At 46.4% G+C, this 18,056-nt stretch overlaps 1 protein-coding gene across 1 annotated transcript; it reads right to left on the bottom strand.

Annotated features, from left to right (window-relative positions):
* Nucleotides 1-8,244: 8,244 nt before the first annotated feature.
* Nucleotides 8,245-16,567, bottom strand: nr1d2a (nuclear receptor subfamily 1, group D, member 2a). The gene is made up of 8 exons (XM_056285824.1): nt 16,178-16,567; nt 14,031-14,267; nt 13,805-13,893; nt 13,510-13,654; nt 12,155-12,810; nt 10,962-11,147; nt 9,825-10,035; nt 8,245-9,571 (listed from the first exon to the last, which is right to left on the bottom strand). The coding sequence occupies exons 1-8, from the start codon at nt 16,206-16,208 to the stop codon at nt 9,372-9,374; spliced, it is 1,755 nt and encodes a 584-aa protein (XP_056141799.1). The 5' UTR covers nt 16,209-16,567; the 3' UTR covers nt 8,245-9,371.
* Nucleotides 16,568-18,056: the final 1,489 nt, after the last annotated feature.

The raw sequence follows: 18,056 nt of genomic DNA, 5'->3' as shown, positions 1-18,056 counted from the left end.
TCCTTTTCCATTCTCCGGCTTCAGCTCATACACAGGGCTGTCGGCGTGCTTCCTCTGTGTTACTACATGCACCTGGTCCTCCCAGAATGGTCTTAATTTCCCCGGTCCTCCTTTCTCGTTCAGGTTGCGGATGAGAACCCTGCATCCGGGATACAGCTCTGTCCCGTGGGCCTTTTTGTCGTATAGTGTTTTGTTTCTGGCCCCCTCCTTCCGTGCTGTCTCTGATGCTAGGCGATAGGCGTCATTCATGCGGGCCTTCCACTTCTCTGCATATTCTTGAGGGGATAGTGCCTGGTCCTTTGCTCTAAGGCCAAACATCAGGTCAATGGGAAGTCTTGGATTTCTGCCGAACAACAGATAGTAAGGTGCAAATCCGGTCGCTTCATTTCGGGTGCAGTTGTATGCATGTATCACCTTTGGGAGTGACGCTTTCCAATCCGTTTTCGCAACCGCTGGCAGGTTTCTCAGCATCGCCAGAACCGTTCCGTTGAAACGCTCGACCTGACCATTTCCTTGCGGGTGATACGGTGTTGTGTGAGAACCCCTGACTCCACTGTACTCCTGCAGCTTGGCGAAGAGCTTATTGTCAAACTCCTTCCCTTGGTCATGGTGCAGCGTCGCCGGGAAACCAAATCTCAGCACAAAGTCCCCGAATACCTTCTCTGCGGCGGTCTTGGCAGCTTTGTTTCTGCATGCATAGGCTTGAACAAAACGGGTAAAGTGGTCCATAACCACCAGTATATACTCGTACCCTCCCTTACACTTCTCTAAGTGTAAGAAGTCAATGGAGACCATCTCAAATGGGTGTGTGGTCACGATGTTGGTGAGAGGGGCTCTGGTTGGTTTGTTGGGGCGCTTGGTCTTCAGGCAGCTACACACCTGTGTGATGTAATGTTCCACATCTTTCTGCATGTGAGGCCAATAGAAACGGTCCCTCAACAGGTGCAACACCCTCTCCACGCCTAGATGGCCCAGGTCTCTGTGCAGTTCTTTATATACCAGCTCATGGAACTTTTTCGGCAGGACTAGCTGAGTTCGGGTAGCTGTTTTCCGGCGCAGGATGCCATCATCATCAAGGCACAGCCGATGCTTCTCTCTCATGAGTGTCGCAACACCCCTGCTCGCACACTGTGTTTTTCCCCGAGGCCACTGATTGGAGGTTATGTACTTCAGCACCTCTCCAATGACAGCATCCTCCCTCTGGGCGTCTCTCACCGTCTGACTGGGTATCTCTGCCACAGGTGATGTATGTTCCTTCTCAAACTCGGCTAGTGCTGTGGCTATGGTTACCGGACACATCCAAGGCTCAGCTCTCTCCAGCTGTACTGACAGCGCCTGGGTCACACTGTTCATGACCTCGGGGTGTACTTCTTGTGAACAGGTCTGCATGTACTGCTCCATCGGCATGTGTGAGAGGCCATCTGCGTCCCCATTGGCTCGTCCAGGCCGGTACTTGATAGAGAACTGGAAATCGGCTAACTCTGCTACCCACCTGTGGGTGGTCGCATTCAGTTTGGCTGTCGTGAGCACATAGGTGAGGGGATTATTGTCTGTGTAGACAGTGAATGATGGAGCGTGGTAGAGGTAATCTCTAAATCTCTCACATATGGCCCATTTCATCGCGAGGAACTCCAACTTCCCTGAGTGGAGATGGTAGTTCTTCTCAGGAGTTGTCAGTGTCCTAGACCCATACGCGATGACTGCCAGCCCACCCTGTGACTGTCTTTGATACAATACTGCCCCGAGGCCCTCTCGTGACGCGTCGCAGTGAAGGATAAAGGGCTGTTCAAAGTCTGGGTAGCCCAACACTGGTGGCTGGATGAGGAATTCAATCAACTGACAGAGGACCTGTTGGTGTTCAGCTGTCCACTTAACTGGGTGAGAGGAGGGCAGATGGTCTCGGGAGCCCTTCCTCCCCTTGTCCTTTCTCTTTTGTTTGAGCTTCCCCGCTGCTGTCTTCTCTGGGGTGAGGAGGTCATAGAGAGGCCTTGCGATTCGGGAGAAGTTAGGTATGTAGGGCCGGTAATACGAGATGAATCCCAGCATCTTCCTGAGCTCTCCGATGGTCGTAGGTTCTCTCTCCTTCAGTGCCTGGACCGGGGCCACATCAGCGGGGTCCATTGTGTATCCATCCTTGGTCACAAGCCTTCCCAGGAACCTTACTTGGTTTTTGAAGAGTTCACATTTTCTTGCCGTCAGCTTGATTCCATGGCTTCTGTAGCGGTGCAGTACTCTTCTCAGGTGCTGGAGGTGTTCGTCGAATGTGGTTGAGTGGACCAGGTTGTCATCTAAATACGGCTGACAAATGTTGTCCCTCAGCCCAATCAAACATTCCTCCATGGACCTCTGGAACTCTGCTGGTGCTGAGGACAGTCCGAAGGGAATTCTCACCCATTCATATAATCCCCACGGGGTGATGAATGCAGTCAGTGGACGGCTGGACTCCTCAAGAAACCCCTGGTGATATGCCTTCCCCTGATCCAAGACAGAAAACCAGGCACTCCCCTTCAGGCTGTCGAGCATATCCTGGATGCGTGGTATTGGATGGCGGTCTGGGATGGACCTCTTGTTCAACTCACGGTAGTCACAGCAGAGGCGGAGGCTCCCATCCTTTTTCCGCGCACACACGATTGGGCTTGAGTAGGGTGATTTTGACTTAGTTATCCAGCCTCTGTTCAGTAAATCCTCGAGGTATTCCTTCACTTCTTTATGAAGAGGCTTTGGGACTGATGTGTATGTCCGCTTCACCGGTGTGGTGTCACTCAGGCGGATCTTGAGCTGGAGTGATGGAATAGTCCCCACATCATGGTCATCGCGTGCGAACACACTACTCTCCTCCCGCAGTAGCTCTCTCACCTGCAGTTGTTGTTCAGGTGTCAGGTGGTTCAGAGGGACAGGCGGGTCCCATAGATCTTCCTCCTGGTGTTCCGTCTTGACATCACCTGGCCCTTTCAGCTTTGTTGTGTCTCTAATCACAGGTCTTCGTTCTGTACCTGTTGTGGAGGTCCCTGGGATGACTGGGTTCACTGTACTAGTCCCATCCACATCCAACGGCTTCACGGCGGCAGGGTAGATGGCTCTAGTTCTTTGGGTCTGCCCCAGGGGAGTCCGTGGCGGCAGTGTGATGTCATGAGCTGTGACGTTAGTCACTGGGACAGCGATGCGTGACCAGGTTCCCTTCTGTAAACATACAATGTTTTCATCCACCTTCAGGCCCTCTGGCCACTTTGGGTTCACATTAGGCTCAAAGAGGACGTTCTGGTCTGCTTGGAGGGGCCCTGCTCTAACACCACACTTAACAATCTTTGTCTGGCCCGCCGGAATAGTCATGCTTTCTCGGCCCACTTTAACCATCCCCTCACCTTCCATATCATCTTGGCTGTTTATCAGCTTCACGAGGACTTCAGCCTTCTTGTAGTCAACCGCGAACGCAATGCTTAGTGCCTTTGTGATTACACTTGATGGCTGTCCAGCTCCAGACTCTAACAGGTGTTCAATTACATTGTAACCGATGATCGGTTCTTCTGCGGTGCCCTGGTGTGTGGTTACTAGTATTGGCACAGTGAGTTCCATTGTTGGAGTCTGAGTGGTGCTATTCGGTGCTAACTGGACAGTCACTTCCACCCATCCAGAGAAAGGAATGGTTGTCTGGTTTGCTGCTTTACCAGTCAGGGTGCCAGGGCCAAGGATCTCTTCTGTGCTTCTCACCTTGGTGTGTGGGAGATGTTTTCTCCTCCATTCTTCACTGATTAGGCAGACCTGCGACCCGGTATCCCACAATGCCTGTGTGGCTACACCATCAATGTAACAGTTTATCATGTATTTCTTTCCAATTAGGTTCAGCAGCTGTGACTGGCGTTTTGAGGAGATATGACTCACTGTGGGTGCTTGCTGTTCCCGCCCTGCCTCGTCTCGCTGTCGGGCAGACACTCTGGCTTCTAGTAGCTGAATACTGTCGTCGATGAGCTTGCTGGTGACAGTACAGCTAGACGTGTCTACCTGCTCCGATTTTTCAGGCCTCTGAGCTCTACACCCTCTTGAAAGATGGCCACTCTGTCCGCATTTGAAACAGTGGTTGCACTGGTCGCCCCTTTCACTGTCTTGACAGGCTTTGCATCCGCGCTTCCTCACAGGCTGCTGCTGACGAGAAGGTCTTTGGCCAGAGGAGTGGTTCATGGCTTTTCTCATCTGTTCCATTTCTCCTTTCAGCTGTTGGATTATCTCGTAGAACGCAGACTCCTTTTGGTTCCCTGCCTGTGTCTTAAGGGCTTTCACACTCGCGGATGTTGATGGTGACGACTCCTGACCCCCGACCACTGCAGCTTCCGCTCCTAGATACTGATGTGCCTCAGCTCGCACTTCCCGCACTCTGGTTTCCTTACTGTGGGAGCTCTTCTTGAATTTCCGCTGTCTCTCTGACTCGAAACTTGCGGCCTCTATCATCTTAACAATGAGAACATCATCAGTAGTTGCTTGATCATCGAGATAGCTCTTGAGCTGATATTTTACCTGGTCACTCACTAGCCCAGTTCCCACAGCTCTTAGGAACTTCTTCTGTATCAGTTCAGGGCTGTATTGTTCATCAGAGCCAGGCTCTCTCGCTGCTGCTAAGAGTCTCTCTTTACATGCTATGGCTCGGAACAGGAAGTTCTGTGGTGACTCCTGACTGTCCTGTGTGATGTTGATTAGTCGGTGATATAGGTCCACAGAGCTATCCTCTTTGAAATGGCCTTTCAGAATGGTCCTCAGCTGAGGGAGGGTGAGTTCGGTTTTGATCTCTAACAAGTCACGGAGAGTCAGCCCAGGGCTGATGGCTCGGATTACAGCCTCTATTATCTCCAACTCGCTGTGGCCTTTTCTCACCCCCATATCAATCTGATGCGTAAGATTTATATAAGACAACTTGTCTATCTGCCCCCGTTCTCCTATTTGGCCATTTATCTTAAAGTCTCTGCGTATGGTTACTTCAGGGGGTTGGATTACTGACGGGATTGGGTTTGAAGGTTGACTAGGTCTACTGGGTTCTTTAAGACTTAGTTTCTCACTGAGGCGTGATATCTCTTCCTCAAGCGCTTTTGTGGATGCAGTAAAGCTGGACTGTAAGGCCTGATATTGTTCATGTAAGCTTGCCAATTCAGCAGCATCCTTGTTAGTACTGTCTGCACCTGCACCAGTATGTGACTCCGCCCCTCTCTGCTTCATTTCACTAGAGAGGTCCACTAGTCTGGACAGAAACTGACGTGCTACCTCTTCATCCTCCTTCTCAATTGCTTCATCCACAGTTTCACTAATAAGTCTGATCAGCGCATGCCTCTTTGTCTGGTTTTCAGTGGGGACTTTAGCAATAACACACACCTCTTTTAACTGGTCCAGCCCTAACTGCAGGAGGGTCTCACTCAGCCTGTCTTGCAGTTGCTCAAGCTCCAGTTCCATTGTTGGTCACGTGTTCTCACTCCGCTCCCCACTTCTTCTCCTGACAATGGTGGCAATGGCGCTGATCCCGGGTTTCGGCACCAATATTTGTAGCACACTTGATAAGAATGACACTTACAAGGGCTGGTGTTTTTGTTGTTTTACTCCATCTGTCAAATAGACATTACAGAGGACACGTTTTCAGAGCATGGCTCACTATACGAACGGCAACACTCATCTCCAATTTATACACAATAAGAGCACCAAATATATTCTTCCATAAATTCACATTAGTCTAGCCTACCGCGAGCAAAGCTAAACAGTATATAACGTTACGGAACATGGGGGGATCAAAATAGCAACACACATAGGCCTACCTTCATATTTACACAGTGTGGAGACACTAAACATAGTAAAGGGACAGACTAATCACACCTACAGACAATGTCAAAGCCAAGCTACAGAACAATGGGTTCAGACCGCGGGAGCTATGGCTATGCTAACGTTAGCAACTCGCTAGCAATCTAGCTAACGTTAGCCAGTGATATGACGTTATCAAAATAAATATGAAAGTCCCTTCGTGGGTATTTCTAATAGGCATCCATATCCCACCTACACATCATATTTAATCACCATCCTAATTCCATATGTCTAACTAGTCTGCTTACCTGTCAAATAGACATTACAGAGGACACGTTTTCAGAGCATGGCTCACTATACGAACGGCAACACTCATCTGACGACTCTATGTCCCAGAGTGCACGGCGAGAGCCAGCACTACGTCACACAGGCTAGAAGCAATTAACCTGCAGTGCCCTCCTGTGGCGAGAACCGGCTATCACAACAACACAGCAGACAATTCTCCTCTTTACTATTAGTGAGTGGTCAATGAAGGTAAGTATATAAAATAAAAAATAGATGGGGGGCTACTAAATCCCAAGTACCCCACATCTACCTCATCATCAGTCTCGATCTGCTCTCCCAAAACCTGACGCGACTTTGCCATGTATATTTTATCTTGGGGGGGCAGAAAGGAACATTTGCTGAGGAAGTGATTATCAGGCCTGCCGGCACATTTACAAAGGGGACATGACCTCCTTGTCCGGACAGGGATGGATTGCTTTGACTTGGGGAGTTCAGACACAGCCCCGGTGCACTGAAAGCCGTAATGTAGACGAATAGCTTGCCATATGCCGTCAATAGATGTGGAGTGCCTGACTATGCTGTGATGAGAGATTACAGGTCAATAATTGGCTATCTGTCCCAACATTAGCTCTAACATGGTTACCTTCTGTTCTTTATTGCGACGTCGGGGCGCGGGAATATCTTCACCGTCATCTGTGAATCCCCGGACAGGGGAAGTTTTAGACTTCTTCTCCCACTCCACGCCATCGAGCGGGAAGGGGGCAAACCCGGCGTCGAGCGACAGTATATAAAGCAGGTTCTGACGCCAGTTCTCAAAAGAGTTCACCGTCTCGGTCTTTGTTAAACACCACTGCTTCGGTGCTCCGTGTGTCGCCATGCTGCCCACTTAGCTAGCACAACTGTGTCTGAGCTAGCCCAGCTGCGTCTGGTGGTAGACGTAACTACCCTGTGATCCCCCAGGAAGGGCTACCGCGATTAGTTCGGTAAATATCAGTCCTCGGGACGTAACTCTGGTAAGCGCTGCCACCACGCCAGTAATGAGAGACGATATCAATGAATCACACAACGCAGATGGTAACGTGCGGCAGTGGCCATTTAGTTGAAACAGGAAGAACAACCCAGACTGCAACGCAGGCAGACTGGAAGGGAGGCTTGGTAACTATAGCAACCACAACCACTACTGGCGATTGGCTACATCCCACTGAAACCCACTAGCTAGCAATAATATGGCACGATGTTATTATGTCGTCCAGCTCCACTTTTGGACAACTCTTTTTTAGTTTTTTTTTTTAACTTGTTAATAAATTGTTCTTGCATTCGATTGAACCCATTCTTGGCCATCTATTCTACAAATTCGCCATACAGCTTACTCTTTCTCGTGCAACTCTAGTTTTTCCTGAAACTCGGGAGCTGCCCAGATAACAACCAAGCACTGCGCACCTTTGTTATCTGCCCGATTTCGCCATTATCTACCGTTACGCTATCTCCTCTCTTCCTCTGGAACGTCACGCCCATTGATGTCGTCACGGTTCGCGCTGAAAAACCTGCTATTTTTTGGTGCCGGTTCGGAACTAACTTTTCAGGTTCGCAACCAATTTATTTTTGGTCGAAATGCTCTGAACCGTTCAAAAAATGGTTTGCGAACTGGCACCAAACCCGTTCCCTGTTGGTGGAAAAGGGCTAAGAGACACACTGAGACTTTTGTCGCCAGAGTGCCGCGTCTGTTGTCAGCTTTCCCCGCTGTCTGTTCCTGCCGTTTTGTACTTGCCATGTGTACGTTTTGCCACGTTCCTGCTGTGAGCTTTCCCCGCTGTCTGTACCTGCTATTTGTCTACTTCTTGTAATAAATTGTCTGAACCGGTTGCCTCCACCGTCTGCACTTGGGTCCTCTTCCTGCTACTTTCGTGACACTCTTTAAGCGTCTACGGCCCTATAAAGGAGGATGACGTCATCCTGTGGAGGACCTTGGTCATCGTGCCCCTGAATTGTAAACACAAAGGCCTCCAAATCAAAGGGGGCCAAATATTTTTGAAATTGTACTTTTTGAAAACTCAATTGAATGTCTTCAAAATGGAAGTCCACTGTATTGGCAAACTGTCATTTACAACTCCACATTTTGATATAGGACAATTAGTATCAGGGGAAAAAATGACCCAACTGATGATAAAAGGACAACAAAATCCACAATTATTTCACTTGCATTTATTTTATACTATAATATATTCATATTCCTGAAAGGTATTCATGGCTATGTACATATTGCAATGCTGCCAATGGAAGAAAATGCCATTTCAAGAAGATGGATGAAATTGTAAAATCAGTGCTGAACCTCTGGTAAGGTAGATTAAAAAAAAGAAAAGAAAAGAAAAATAACTCCAAAAAACCCAACTGTCCTATAAAAAGATAGAAATTTGGGAAATGGTTAAAACATTGAAGCATTACTGCACTTAACATAACGATCAGTGATGGCATATGTGGCTTTTGAGTTAGTAGGTTGGTGGTGGTTCCACAAAACCAGGTGCAAATGTAGTGTTCCTGAAAAAGTTGCCATAGACTCCTCAGAATGAGGCATGGTAGAGGCAGTTGACAGGTACATGCACTCATTTAAAATTTAGACAGACAATAACACTATGCACATGAAGAACATCTGAAACATTACAGTTATAGAAAAACAATGTTTTCCCATGGTAAATGGGAGAGGAAACCGTTATAGTTGTTCATTTAAGCTTAGCCATGCATTAGCAATGATTGCCACACAGTCATCCATACTTTCTTTTTTAATAGCTTACTGCTCTTGTCAAGTCAAAATATTGGATAAAATAAAACATGCTCTCAATGTACTGTATGCACTTTTTCTCACATCGTCCTGCTCATGAGCAAATACACTTTGGAATTAAATGGCCTTCGGAGAAGAATAAAAGCTAAGCCTGGTAAAACTAACCGATGTATGCACTAATGTTAGATCATCTCATAAAGCTCTCAAAAATAGAAACATGCCTCTAACTGGGCTGAACTAAAGACCTCTGACACGCGTGCACTTACGTGTGTTTTTGTGCAACAAGCTTAAGTTACCTATTTTTCTATAAATACAGCATTTTTCATATTCTCTGGTCAGTCTGTCCGCTAGTCTATGGAACAAAAATATCAAAAATAACTTTACAATACATTCTAGAAACAACTTGGTTGGTCAGATGCAGAGGGAACAAGAGGTCCTTGTTTGGGGGAGGAGTGCTGTTCCTGTGGTCCAGGATGGGGTGTGAAGGGCTGAGGGGGGTTTGGGGAGGGGGTTGTTTAAGCGGCCCTTTGGAGGCTCTTTAAGGGTGCACTTTAAAAGAGAGCAGTTCCTCTGAGTGCATGTTGTTGAGAGAGCGTAGCTCAGGGAGTTTGAGCAGCAGTTTGGTGAAGGTGGTCGCCGCCTCATCGCCATGGTTCGTCAGGATCAAACTGCGCAGTGCTCGGATCAGATTGTCCTGAAGGACCTCCACAGAGTTCAGGTCCTTTATCCCCGAGCGATCTGATCCCAGAACAGAGGGAGAGGGTTAACATCTGCCAGCAACACTGCATTTAAATGTGCTTTGAAAAATCTAATTCTTAGGGGTAATTGTTGCAGTAGTAGGCATAGTAGTGTGACCTTTGTCCTCTGGACAGTATTAACAATAGTAGCTGTATTATTACTGTTAACATTATATCATCACCAGTGTTATTATTAGTAGCATAGTTGTAGTGCTGTAATGTTTCAAGAAGTTTTACAAATAAAATGTCCTCACCAGCTGAGACGAGGACAACAGCGGTGAAGAGGCTCATTTCATCTGGCTCAAGCCGCAGCGCCGCCAGCTTTTCACTGAACTCACACATGGAGTTCAGTAGTTCGCCGGCGCCGAGTGACCGGAGCATCTCCAGGCTGTAGCACTTGCCACTGAGGAAGGTCACCGTCCGCTCGGCCATGTTGAATAGAGAGGCAAATCTCACCATCAGCACCTGGAAGCCAAGAAACGGATGGATGGAGAGAGCAGAGGTATTAGCTGCTGTATTTTGACACAAGAAATACTGAGATCTGTGGGAGCACTTTAATTTTCATTCAAACTTTTCTTTCTGGGCAAACATTAGCCTGTATCCTCTGCTCGCATTTTTCAGCTCATTTAGGGGAGCTGAAGCAGACAATTCAGGAGGCCATGCCACTTAAAATATTGTGTTAATATCCCAGAGACCAAAAGTGCAAACATTTCAAGACATGGGGCCGGTTGTGTGCAAGTCCTTACAAAGCCTGGTTGTCATGCAACTAATTAAACTAAGTCTGAATTTACACCACACTAAATAAAAATGGAGTGCACCACTCCTACTAGTTATCACTAAGAACTTAGTTGTTACTAAATTCTTACAAATACCATTTAGGGAGTGTAGTCATTGGAATGGTCTAACCCAGAATTGTAACTTTTTACCAGAATAACAGCAATAGCCAACAGGTAAAACTACAACAAACCTAACAGCCGTCTTAGACTGTTTAGAAGTATTATTTTTAAACGGGGATGATATTCATTATCAACTCATTTTACATGAATTATACTGCATCTTCTTGAGTCAGATGATGATGTGGAAATCTTTGTCATACAATGGCTTGTGAGGTGGATGTACAGTTCCATATTTACGTGTGAACGGTTTTTGATTGGATGGCTGCTGGGATGTTTCCCTAATAACAGAATTGCACGTTACTAAGGCTTTACTGGCTATATATAGCCTTCCCTAAGTTTGAACGATGCAACTCAAATGAGTAAATCGATAGTATTAACTATTAAGTTGTAAACTAAGAACTTAGTAAAGACGCTACACACATTTAATAACAGATTTAGAAATGACTGGTGCAATCCCTTTCATGTTTAGGTTTGATCTTCTGTTTGCCCTCTGACCTCAAACGTTCCAGCTTTCAGCAGACTGACTTGATCTTGCTCCGACAGGTCCCTGAAACCTGGAATTCTCTTGGCAAAGTCAACGACCTCCCGCACGGCCGGAGTGAAGCTCATAGAGAACTCTTCCCAGATCTCCTGGCTTGGCTTGTAGGGGTCCATGTAAGGCGAGTCATTCATGGGACAAACCTGAGTAGACAGACAGCGGGGCACATGCAAACCGTTTAATAATAATAATAATAAACTTTATTTGTCTAGCACCTTTCATACATAAAATGCAGCTCAAAGTGATTTACATTAAAAACAGGGGAAACAATAAAAATCAACAACAATACAGATAAAATATGTTACAAATAATAAAAAAGACCTAGGCAAAAAACATAGAACAAGGCAAGAAATAAAACCACAGCAAAAGATAAAAAGAATAAAAAATATAAAGTGGAATTAATTAAAAGCAAGAGCATAAAAATGGGTCTTGAGCTGATTCTTAAAACTATCTATGGACTTATTTGTTGAGGGGGTCTAGTCCAAGCCGTCAGTGAATAAAAACAAAATGCTGCTTCACCATACTTTTTTTTATAGTTAATTCTAGGGACATTGAGCAGGCGGCACCAGAGGACCTAAGAGAGCTGTTCTGAACATAATCAGATAAGCAGTCAGATAGGTATGAGGGTGCTAAACCATGTCGAGCTTTAAACACAAGTAAAAGAATTTTAAAATCAATCCTCAATGCTACAGGAAGCCAGTGTAAAAATGCTAAAACTGGGGTAATGTGATCTCTCATCCTGGTTTTTGTTACGACCCTTGCTGCCGCATTCTGTACTAGTTGCAGCCTATCGATACTTTTTTTTGGGTAAACCAGTAAGAAGTGCATTCAATAGTCTAGACGCGGAGAGATAAAAGCATGTGTCACCTTTTTGGCGTCTTCCAGGGAGAGGTAGGGTCTGATTCTAGCAATATTTTTTATGTGAAAAAAGGCCCTTGTAACATTGTTGATACATCATAACATAACATTGTTTAACATAATTTCTCATGTTCACTGGACTGGAATGAGAGAAAAGTGCAATGCAAATCATTGCAAAATTGGAGACAAAAAAAAATCAAACAAATGTTACACCTTCCTATCTGGGAAACAAATATTTCAATATCTGAATATTTTATTTGAAAAGTTATGTGTATGTTTAAATGATACTCACCAGGTATGCTCTGTTGTCTACACTGGTGTTTGGTCCATTATAACTGGTGGGGTCAGCTTGTGGAAGACTCAGGCCACTTTCTGATTTATGACAACTGGGGGCGCTGCTAAGTTGTTGCTGGTACACTGCGCTCTCCTCCCGAAAAGCAGTGTTGGTGACATGTTGGTCGGTTTGGTGCAGGTAACTTCCTGTGGCACCATCGCTCCAGTGGTTCCATCTGTCTGGCTGCTCGTCCGGTCGGCCAACGCCCGCCGTCTCCAGGACAATGGGAAGCGGTGGGAGCAACGCCTGGCCAAGTCCCTGCGACCGCTGCCGGCTGTAACTGAAGGTGTCTTGGTGCTGCCTGGCCACCGGGACGCTGCCCTCATCCTCCCCACTGTCCGACGCACACGACGAGGCGGAGCTGGAGTTGGTGTCCATAGAAACCACAGAGTCAGAGTCCTGGGGGCAGGGTGGGGAAGAGCGGTCAGACCGCGATGGGGAGGCGGAGGCGGAGGCAGGCGAGGAAGAGGATGAGGAAGATGGGGGCGGGCTCTGGTGAGTGTGCAGCATACTGTGCAGCTGACTACTGCTGTTCATCATGTTGTTCATTGCGTTCTGCATCTCTAGAAGCATCCTCTGCTTCTCCCGCTTTGGAATACGACCAAATCTGACGGCTGGAGGAGGGTCACACACACACACACACAAGGTTAGCCCCTCATTAAAACTTGTATTTTACACAAATTCAAAATAACTTTACACTGAAAATCCACTGGACAGTTAGAACCGGAGTTAGAATTTAATAAAAACAACATTATTAATAACAACAAGAAAAATCACCATCATCACGCTTCTTAAAAAAGTAAAGTATCCTGGCATCATCATTTCATTCATTATCTAAACCACTAATCCTTACTCAAGGTCGTGGGGATGCTAACGCCTATCCTAGTAGTCATTGGGTGGCAGGCAGGGAGATGCCATGGGCAGGCCGCCAGTCTATCACAGGGCTGACACACACGCACACACACATTCACACCTAGGGACAATTTAGTACAGCCGATTTACCTGACCTACATGTCTTTGAACTGTGGGAGGAAACCGGAGCACCAGGAGGAAACCCACACAGACACGGGGAGAACATGCTAACTCCACACAGAGGATGACCTGGGAGAACCCTCAAGGTCATTCCAGGGCTTAAAACCCAGGACCTCTTGCTGCGAGGCAACCACGCTAACCACTGTGCCACTCTATCATCATTTCAGGGTGGGTTCAATCTTATTTGCTCTAAAGTTGACTCTTACATCAAACCTGTGTGGTGTGACAATACAGCAAACTGAATAAATGATAAGATAATGTTAAGGTCGTGGAGTTCTCACCATCTCTGGACATGCCCACAGCCAAACACTTCTTGAAGCGGCACTGTTGGCAGCGGTTTCTGTTGATCCTCATGATGGTGCAGTTCTCCATCTTCAGACACTTCTTGTACTGGATGTTCTGCTGGATGCTCCTTCTGAAGAAACCCTGAGAAGCCAAATAGATACCTTACTGCTGTTCATCCTTCACCTCTCCATGGTAGAAAACATCGGCTCAGACAAAAAGGGCGAGGGCGTGACTGAAACGAGCAAAAATGGCGCCGCCGCCGCATTCCACCAGGAAGTGCGCGTGTCTCACCTTGCAACCCTCGCAGGCATGGACACCATAGTGGAAACCTGAGGCTACATCACCACACACCTTACACAGCAGCACCATGCCGTTGATTTCTGCCAATGCAAAGTTCATCAAGTCAAGACTACATCATAAAACACATGAAAGATACAATTTATTTATCATTGGTGTCATTTATACATAAATTCCCAAGAGGACGTCGGCTGACTTAGTGAAAGTTTGATTGGCTTACTGGTGATACTGCTCTTGTTGGATGCAGAAGAACGGCCATTCTTCTCGGCCCCGTGGCTTCGCTGGTGACCATGTTTGACCGGTGGGGCAATGTCCACCACCACGCCCACTGCCCGGCTGGGCAGCGCAGGGCGGCGCAGCGTTGGCGAGGTCGACTGATAGCTGCTGTTAGAGCTATCACTCATACAGGATTCTGGACTGGAAGCAGAACCGGAGGAGATGTATGCTATTACTCCCCCTAAAAAAAAAAAAGACGAGAGAGCAAGAGAGAAAATGGCATCAATATCATCAAAAAAAAAAAACTTTCCAACCTTTAACCCATGACTCTTTTTGAATTATTTTACACTTACCAACCATAACACAGCCTTCTGAGACATTCTGGAATAGTTAGCATTATTTATAATCAACTGCTTGTAATATCAGCTATTTAGGGATCTTGATTGTACTGCACACTGAGACTCTTCAGATGAATGTCAGTTAAGTGCATGAAATATATCAACTGTTAGATTGATAAAGCACAATTCAAACCATGATTATTAAATCAATACAGAGCAAATCCATTTTAAAACAGTGTAAATGCTGAAATCTATTCCATAGACTTATTCCAGGGACACTGGATCGAACCGCTGGACCATTTTTCTGAACTGTCAGTCTGACAGCCAGTGGAAACCACTGTTAATGTTTAAAAGAACAAAATGGCTCCATCAAAAGCAAACAAACAATAAAAATCTTGGAAGGTACAGTAAGTACGCCTGTCCCTGACACGCCTTTACAGCAAACAACCTTGTGTGTGCGTGCGCGTGTGTTTCCTGCTTGGTTTATACGTATTCATTGCGGTGCATGACCTGCTTTATCACCTCCACTGCTGGTTGGTTGGATAACACCATTACATAACATGCCAGGCTTTCTTTCTGTGTGGTGGGAATGTGCTCGGCTGGCTGACAGCTCATTTCCAGCAGCAGCCAAAAAAAAAACAAAAAAAAAACAAACCCAAAACATCCACAGTTCGATTACGTAATAAACAGTATATGACCAGAAAACAACTCGACACAATCCAATAGCAAGGATTCACCACCAAAATCTTTGTGTTCATGGATCCTGAATTGCTGTATTACTATATTAGAATAACTGAGAAATTAAGAAAAAAAATGCTATTTTGGTGGCAAGATGCCAAATGGGTCGCATTGTCCGGGAATAGAGTGGAATAAGGCAAAGAAAGAGCTGTCCAAATATAAACGTCTTCATTCCTTCCAGAAGTCCCTGACTAATCCAAAATACTGTTGTCACTCATACAGAATCCATCTCACGAGCCGTGTGACCCATCTGACACAACGCGGACGTGAATATTCAACATTCGCTTTTCCACCGAGACGGAAAACTGTGTCAAAGTGGAACTTATTTAATAATAATTCCCTTCGTTCCGCTTGCCATCTATTTGGGATACCACGTCATTCAGAATGATTACCTAATCGCAACACACGGCGCACACGTGGTCCTGTCCTTGATCCCTGAAGCATAGACACGCGTCTACGCCCTGGAGGACCGGGACGCTCAACTGGAATCTGGGTCACCTCTGGCACCTCACGTGGACTTGCGCTCCGCCCACCGCTGGGACACGCCGCACATATTATGCAACCATGCGTCACGCCGCCCGTCGCACCAATGAGCAGCGGGCGGCGGGGATCGTGTACACAGAGGCACATGGCTCGGGCGCCCACGCCATGTGACGGACAGCGGAGCGGAACACGGCTGTTGTGTCAGGAGCCCCACGGTCCTCCTAACCCCGATTTAGCTCCGCACCACAACACAAACACGGAAACCACGTCTAAACACACCCCGCGCGACCGGAGAGACACAAAACAGAAAACGAAGAAATGATAAATAAATAAAAATCTCTTGAATCCGCGTTTGCAACAAGAAGTAAAAATAAAGTTAATTAATTTAACCTTTGTACAGATCACACTGCAGCGCTATTTCATTCTCCTCACTGCTCAAAGTGTGGAAAATAAAATAAAGTTGTCATTATCGCAAAGTGGCATCTCGTTCAGTGTGACAAATAAATTCACAAACGACAGACGGCAGTGTATAACCCTGCATGTTTAATCTTTACCTGTTCAATAACGAATAATTCAGATGGAGATTTCTTACCAGGCTTGGCTGTTCCAATGTCTTCGGGCATCGCTGGTCCAGAGATCTGCACAGAAATTAAATTATTGCAGACTGGACTCACCACAAGCACTCCTAAAGTTGTCGTTTTTTTACGGTCGCTCCGCTGCAAACCAACAACCCTCTAATCTAATGGGCAGACTGCTTCAAAGCACATCAGATGTCTGTTTTGAACGGGATCATAACTCTAAAATCGATGTCAAAACGAGACGGGGAAAACCCAAAAGAGAGAGAAATAAAGGGAAAAGACGCTTTCCTACACAACCGGTGTAACTCCTCTTGGATGACTCCTTGTCAGGAGAACTGAATGTTCTCAGTAGTGCCCATGTGACCCGTCCATCGGCCCTCCCCTCCGCCTGGCCGACCGTCTCACTTTAACCCAGTGACACACTTTCAGCTCGGGGAGGAGGAGTCAGCGCACCGCGGACGTAACCAGGGACCGCGGTCACGTTGCAGCATGCAAGTCTGCCTGCAGTTTGTGTTGCCCAGATGTCTTCAGTCGGGTCCTCAATAGTACGTGTTTTTTTTTTCATGTTTTTTTCTGTTCCACCGAATAGATCGTTGCATTGGCCCGTTGTTCCACTTATTCCGGCCTCCAATCAGGGAGGTTTCACGCTTGGAACAAGTGCATGTAATGAGCCCCCGGTATGCATTGATGAAAAACAGAGGATGGTTACTTTTAAGCGATTGTGTGTGTTTCAATGTTTTCTGTTTAAACGCAAAATGAATTTTTTTACACAGGATATTTTTGTCATTAAAGTACAATGCACTTGTGCTTCACATGGAGTGAAAGTGCAAAGATAATGTAAGGGCTGCTATAGCTATCCTGATAAACTAAATAAAAGAGAAGAGCCTTATGGCTGACGCGTGTTCCACTTGTCTGTTTGGTCCAAGAACGCTTCTTCCTTTGCGTTTTAAATGTTTATTTAAACTAGCTTGAAGACACAGTGAAATAATGAATTGTATCCATGAAATAATAACTTTTAACCTGACCTAACGTATACACAAGGCACGAATACACTTAGGCTATGCACGTATACACGTAGGCTATGCACGGTCGGTCACGTAGGCTATGCACGGTCACATAGGATATGCACGAATACACGTAGGCTATGCACGGTCACGAAGGCTATGCACGAATACACGTAGGCTATGCACGTATATGTTGTGTTCAGTAATCTAGTTACCCTATATTACATTGAGTTCTATACTGCCAACCGCTAGAGGGCGCTGTATTCTTAGGTCATTTGTAACAGTAGGTTAGGTTGACTCTTGGAATGTTGTTGTTAGTTGCTGCTGAGAACCTGTCGGAGTATGTTGGAAGCTAACGGTCTGCCTTGCAATTCTTTTAGTAAAGTTTATTAAGCAATACGTCGTGTGGTTATTCTACCAACGAATATAACAAATTGACGACGAGACGGACCTGCATACTTTAAAACGGACAAGATGGCCAATGCACCTTTTCTGTTACGGCTCGCCCACCCCGCGCCGTGGCCCGCCCACCCCGCGCCGGCAGCCAATCAGCTCGTCAGGGCCGGGCTTAGTCGTCAAGGGCTGGGCTTAAGTTTGCTGGTCTCCCAGCACCCGTTGTCAGTTCGTGCCGTAACCTCCTTGCAGTAGTGGTTACTCTTCCCTCCCGGTGCATTTCTCTGCGAGTTTATCTCAGCCCTTGGTTTATGGTTTTCTATGTGAAGTTTCCCTGTGGAAGTATCCTGCCGTGTTCCCAGTTTGGATTACCCGTGAGTTTTTTTTTCTTGGACTTCCTGTTTTCTTAGTCGCTCATTGCCCTCCAGTGTTTGACCGTTGTACGAGCAAGTAATAAAGTACGCCAGTTTCGGCTAACACCATCTCTGCCTGGTGT

This window comes from Lampris incognitus, chromosome 9 (genome assembly GCF_029633865.1).
Source record: "Lampris incognitus isolate fLamInc1 chromosome 9, fLamInc1.hap2, whole genome shotgun sequence".
In the NCBI taxonomy this organism is placed as follows: Eukaryota; Metazoa; Chordata; class Actinopteri; order Lampriformes; family Lampridae; genus Lampris; species Lampris incognitus.
Note: the sequence above shows the minus strand (reverse complement) of the source record. Positions and strands in the feature narration are given on the sequence as shown.

Excerpts from the sequence above, each read along its gene's own strand:
- nr1d2a (XM_056285824.1), bottom strand. The coding sequence starts at position 16,208 with ATGCCCGAAGACATTGGAACAGCCAAGCCTG. Across the intron at positions 13,894-14,030 it reads CAACAAGAGCAGTATCACCA|AAATCAACGGCATGGTGCTG; the intron begins GTAAGCCAATCA and ends TTGCATTGGCAG. Across the intron at positions 10,036-10,961 it reads TGAAAGCTGGAACGTTTGAG|GTGCTGATGGTGAGATTTGC; the intron begins GTCAGAGGGCAA and ends CTTGGCTTCCAG.